The sequence below is a fragment of the Hipposideros armiger genome, unplaced genomic scaffold, assembly GCF_001890085.2.
Source record: "Hipposideros armiger isolate ML-2016 unplaced genomic scaffold, ASM189008v1 scaffold_1238, whole genome shotgun sequence".
Classification (NCBI taxonomy): Eukaryota; Metazoa; Chordata; class Mammalia; order Chiroptera; family Hipposideridae; genus Hipposideros; species Hipposideros armiger.
Genome location: NW_017732588.1, coordinates 315,862 through 321,865, shown reverse-complemented (window position 1 = coordinate 321,865; position 6,004 = coordinate 315,862). Strand labels below are relative to the sequence as shown.

The 6,004-nt window shown below is 34.2% G+C and overlaps 1 protein-coding gene across 1 annotated transcript in view; it reads right to left on the bottom strand.

Annotated features, from left to right (window-relative positions):
- Positions 1 to 350: 350 nt before the first annotated feature.
- LOC109376921 (low-density lipoprotein receptor-related protein 1B-like) overlaps positions 351 to 6,004 on the bottom strand; it is a gene marked incomplete at its 3' end in the record, with an annotated part of 166,724 nt that continues 161,070 nt past the window's right edge. Inside the window, exons 15-16 of the mRNA XM_019633073.1 lie at positions 2,024 to 2,221; positions 351 to 555 (exon numbers count right to left, since the gene is read on the bottom strand). Coding sequence (XP_019488618.1) covers positions 351 to 555; positions 2,024 to 2,221 — 403 coding nt within the window. The remainder of the gene's footprint in view (positions 556 to 2,023; positions 2,222 to 6,004) is intronic.

Genomic DNA, 6,004 nt, shown 5'->3' with positions numbered 1-6,004 from the left:
TTAAATTATTAAATAATATAGCTTCAGAGTTTCCAATAGAGCCTGCTTAATGCCAATATTTAGGAAAAAAAAAGTATTTCTATCCTCCAAAATACCTATGTAAAAATCCTATAACCAAACTTGTGTAATAAACTAATATATACACACATACATGCACACATACATGCACCCCTACACATACGTACACATACATATATGCACAATTACATATATATTCATACACACATATAAGTGTATATGCAGAAAATAAACACTTTGATTCATAATTTATGAGATAACTGAATTCAAGATTAATTTGGAAGATTTTTTTTTTAATGCCAAAATAATGTGTGAAAGGTAAACTTCTTTACCCATATCTTGGGTCCAAAGCAATGGCCCTGGGATGTTCCATGGCTCCTGCTATGAGTGTAGCTCTTAAGGAACCATCTAGTTTGGCCACTTCGATTTGGTCCAGATTGCTGTCTATCCAGTATATGTTGCCCGCTATCCAGTCAACAGTCAGTCCTTCAGGGGTAGCCAGGCCATGCTCTACAACCACTTCAATTGCACTGACTCCTACAAGAAAAGAGAAACCAATAACTGTACCCATTCAAAGGAAAAAGGCTATTATTATCAATACAAAGGACGTAAACATTATATTAACTCTGAGAGACAGAGTACAAAAGTATTACCTGGCACAGGAGAAGCTAAAAAAGCCCAAAATGTAGAATTACTGATCTTTCTAAACAGAAATTTTTAATCTCTTAGGTTCTTTCAGTGCCAGTAGAACAGAATTTTTAAACAATTTTGAGGCTAATAACAATGTTCAAGTTACAAAACTGTTATTTCTTTCCTCTGAGTTTTTAGGCAGAATAAGGGATTTTTGGAATGATAATGATGTGCAAGTTAAAATTGGTGCAATTTAATTCAAATGCTGCTGCTCTTCAGGTGGAATAAAGACAAAAATTTCACCCGAGAACAGCACTGCAGCTAGTCAGATCCCACTGTTTTTAGAAGCATGATAGATATGATAGCTTTTGTTGCATTTATCCATAACAAAAATAAACCCCAAAATACACTCCCCTTACCCACCACCACAGGCCATGAGACTTGAAAGGTATAAGTTATTTGCAAATAAGAGAAGAAGGCCTTTAGTGGTGTCTAAATAAAAATAAGCAATTTGGTAATGTCCACCGATATCCTTATTCATTACTCCTTAGTTTCTTTCAGAATTAAATAAATATATACATATTTTTAAAACACCTTTTTCTCACAAGATAACTCTTCATAGTTTATGACATCACCAGTGATTATTATTAGACATTTTAATAGTGTTATTTTTAAACAGTTAACCATCTACCTAATCCCCTGGACCTAAATCCATCATTTGAAATCAACATCTTACAATAATGACATAGGACACAAATTCGTATAACTACATTGTATGTTTAAATATTGCAATTTTTCCAAAATTGCAAAGACTTTTTAAGGAGGAATTTAGAATTTTATAGAAACACCTGGCCCTTGAAATGCTACACAGATGTAACATTTTCAAGAGAAATATCACATATATTTATCTCACAGCCTTACCAATTAAGAAAGACCTAGATTAAACAAAAGAAACAAGTGTCAAAATATAGGGAAAAAATATTTAGCTCATATTAGTAGTCTCTGTAAAAATGTCCTCGTCATTTCTTTGAGTTATGCTGAAAGATTACAACAAAATAAAAAAATAAGCTATCTTAACTCACAAAAATATAACTACTAGCAAAAGACAGTCATTTTTAAAAAAAATATATTTCTTCATCTAAATCCATAGGAAAGTCCACAACTTGAAAATGGTGTGAAAAACATATGTCTTCACCACTCCCTTCCCCCAAAATATTTTCACACATATACATCCCTGGTTTTACATATATGAGGAAGAAGATAAAGAACAGGTAGTCAAAGATTAAACAAATTTCCTTTTTATTACAACATATTTTTCTAGAATTTTCAGTTAAAAATGAATCTAAACATTAAGATAATATTGTAACACATGTACCTCCACTTTCAGAAAGCTTGCCCCGGTATATTCTGTCTTCCACAACATCTGTCCAATAAAGTAAACTTTGATTGAAATGAAAATCAAGCGCTATTGTGTTTCTCAATCCAGGAACAAGTAGACTATAGTCTCTTTTATGAAGATCGATCCTTCTGATCTCATGGCGAATAGAGAAAATGATGAATGCCTCAAATGGATCTGAAATTAAATTTATTTTAATAAACGTATGAAAATGTTTATATACTTTGGTAAGTGGAATAAAATGCTTGAGGTCAAAATCTGTTCATTTCAAGGTGTAATTTATTGCCTAATACTCTGTCATTAAAGCAGCAATTTCTTTTAAATCCAAAATTGAAAAAAAAATCTTGAAAAACTTATGTTTATTTTAATGATAAAATAAGGTATACATGTGTTTTTCTTTCTTGGATTTTTATAACCCTGATTCTGATTAAAGAATACAAGAATTATTGCAATTTGAAGACAAAATGGAAGATTTTCTGTTTTCTTCATGTTTTAGCTGACAATCCAAACCTCAGAAACACAAAGGAAATTGCTAAGAGTTAGCTAAAACTAGCTCTACCACTATTAGCTCATCACATGTCTACAGGTTCATGAAGGAGAGAGATCCAACAAGAAGAGGATTTCTATGAAGAGTCATTGGGCTTAGTTAGGGAGGGGTCTCCATAGCAGCTTTCCCCACAGTTCAAGAATATATGACCATACTACTCCCCACTAGTTTTTTTTTTAAATTAAATTTATTGGGGTGACACTGATTAGTAAAATTGCATAGGTTTCAAGTGTACAATTCCATAATACATGATCTATATAGTAAATTGTATGTTCACCACCCAGAGTCAGTTCTCCTTCCATTACTATATATTTGATCCCCTTTACCCTCTTCTATTGTCCCCTTGCCCCCCTTACCCTCTGTTGTCTGTGTCTAGGAGTTTTTGTTTGCTTGTTTGTTTTGTTCATTTGTTGCTTTCAGTTTTATGTCCGCACTAATTTTTAAGCCTGACTCAGGCCTGAGTGGAGAGAAAGGGAAATACTTTGAAAACAGAAATGAGGTTAAAAGTTTTATATTTTCGTACTTACTTGTAAAAGAAAAAAAAAGTGTTTCAATACCTGAAAGTTACAAAAATTATGTCGTTATTTTATAAAATGTATCAAGTTCTGTATCAATTATTGTCTGCCACACTAACATGAACTCTGCAGATGAATACATTTTGAGGGAAGGAGACAGGATTGCAAAAATTCCCCCCATTTCCATGTTAGTGCCACCTCTCTGTACTTTTCTTTAGGGAAATTGGTTTTCCAATCCCAAGTCTAGACACACTTCCCGGATGTGAACTGCTATATCACCACTGTGATTGGCCCAGGGGGTGGAGGTAAGCTCTAAGGCTATTGGGTTTGTAAACTTGGAGAGAAGTTTTCAAGCTGAGGGCAGTGAGTCTCTTTTTCTCTAAGGTCACAAACCTTTAAGGCTAGTGTTGTTAGTGTTCATGCCCTTGTAGTTTGAAGTCTATTTGTGATTTCATAGAAGAAGAGGAAAAAGCCACAAAGAATGAAGCAGTGGGGAGAGACTATGATCTAAGGACATTCCCACCCATAGTTCCAAGTATCCCTAAAAATAGATTCTTCCTTCAAATCTCCTGTACACTTCCCATGCTTTGTATATGCAAGCCGATGAGCTTACCTAGTTAACTTAATTTGAACTGGGTTTCTGTCCACTGCAAACAGGTTTACTGTTCTCATTAATCTCATCTTCTCAGAGAGGTCTTTCCTGATCAGTTATCTAATAAAAGCCCATCTCCTTTACTGTATATCACCACAGCCTATTTATTCTCTTTGTGCTATATTTTAAATTCAGTATTTACATGTCTGTCATTTATTTCCTCACTAGATGATAAGCTCTATGAAAACAGGGACTTGTCTGTCTTGCTCATTCTGATGTCCCTAAAAACTAGCACCAACGGAAGACATTATTAAGTACCAGGTCTGAGGTTCAGAAGGGTGCGGACCTAGCCTGGCTACCCTTGGGGAAGGGGAGTCACCCTCAGGGTTTGTTTGTTTTTTTCACTAGACATGAATCTACTTGAGGAGGCTCTGCCCAGCATATTAACTAAATGTGTTTTGGATGAATACATGCAGAGAGAAACTAAATGCATCTTAAGAAACCAGCTAAAATCTAACATGGGAAAGAGCCCTGACATGATAAGCAGAGCCATCTACTAGAGCTGTGGCTGCCTGCATAGTATAAGTAAGTCCAGCCAAGACCACAAGAACTGCTGAGAAGGCCTGAGAACTTGTGAGCAAAAGTTATGTGTATTGTTGGGATCACTTAAGTGTCACAGACATTTATTGCATAGTATTGGAAGTTTATTGCACATTACTGTGACACTAGCTAACAGACACAAGATGCCAAAGATGTTCAAAATAATTAGTTTCAAATAGTTCCCAAGAGAACAAATACTCAGAAAACTTAAGACCCAGAATTTAGCAATTTTAATGTAAAGAAAATGATTCTGTTGGATATACAGCTGTTTAAAAGAAAGATACCTGATTTTTAGATCAGGACCCCTGGCTTGATTCTCTGCTCTGGCTCTGAAACAAGTGTTTGCCTTTGAAAAATTCTTTATCTTTTTAAGAATTAAGTGTTCTTACCTGTAAAATGGAATTAATGATAACCTACTTGCAATTGCTGCTATCAGCCTCCAATTAAATAATGTATGCTAATTTGTTTTATATCCTGAAAATCATCACAGTAAATACAAATGTGGAAGCAACTGCGATGTAGTTCAAAAGCATAGGCTCAGTGTCAGAAAAGGCACATTTGACAGAGCTCTGCCACCAACCAGCTGTATTAATTAGAGTTTACTTAAACACTGATACTCAACGCTTTTTGATTTATAAAATGTATAACATACTTAGGTATCAAGATAATTCATAATTAAAAGTGTGAATACTTAATAATATCTAAACATATCTTCAATTATTATTAATATTAAATTCCAAAGATTACTCAAAGGAATAAGCAAAAGAGAGATTGCTTAAGAGAAAGGCTGGAGAAATGATGCACCAAAAGGGAACTAGTCACATCAACTGTGAACAGCTCCCCCACCCTTTGACTTACAGTTTGCCCTTGTCAAGTACTAAATTATAGGTGTAGCAGCAATGTGCTAAAAAAAATTTATATTTAATACCTGCTAAAGAACATATAGTTTTAAAATTGCAAGATAATGAGGTGCTGCCTTTTCCCTAGGATGTCACACCAGAAGAAGAAAGGAATCCAAAAGTAAAAAAAAATAATAAAAAAGAAGAAAAGAAAAAATAAATGCAAGTTCCACCTTTAACAACACTAGAATACATCTATTACCAAAATACCACAGTATGAGAGGAAAGGCTGATGAACGCATTCAAAACCCAGAAAGGTTCTGAGAGGATGCCTGCAGCTGTAGACTATATATATATAATATATATATATATATATATAATATATATATATATATAATATATAATATATATATATTATATATATATATGTATGTATATACACACACATATAATTATATAATCTACATCTATTTTAAATATATCTAAATATTATAGATATATAATATTATATATATAATGCTGGTAGGGCACACTTCTCAAAGGAGGCAGCACAGCTAAGAGCAAACCCCACTTTTTGAAGAAAATGGAATGGAAGTAACATCCAGGTCTCAGGACCTTCTCTGAGCCCACTGGCACCATAGAGACCCAGGATTCAGAGGGTCTGAAGGAAAAAACAGGCACGCAGGATGGTAAGTGAAGCAAACCAGGATGAACGACTACGTACTATATGATTCCATTTCTATGACTTTCTGGAAGGGCAAAACAAGAGAGATAAAAACAGAACAGTAGATGCCAGCCACAAGGAGTGGGAAGAGGGCTTGATTACAGATTTTTAGACAAAAATCACTAGCCTTCCTATCAACAACA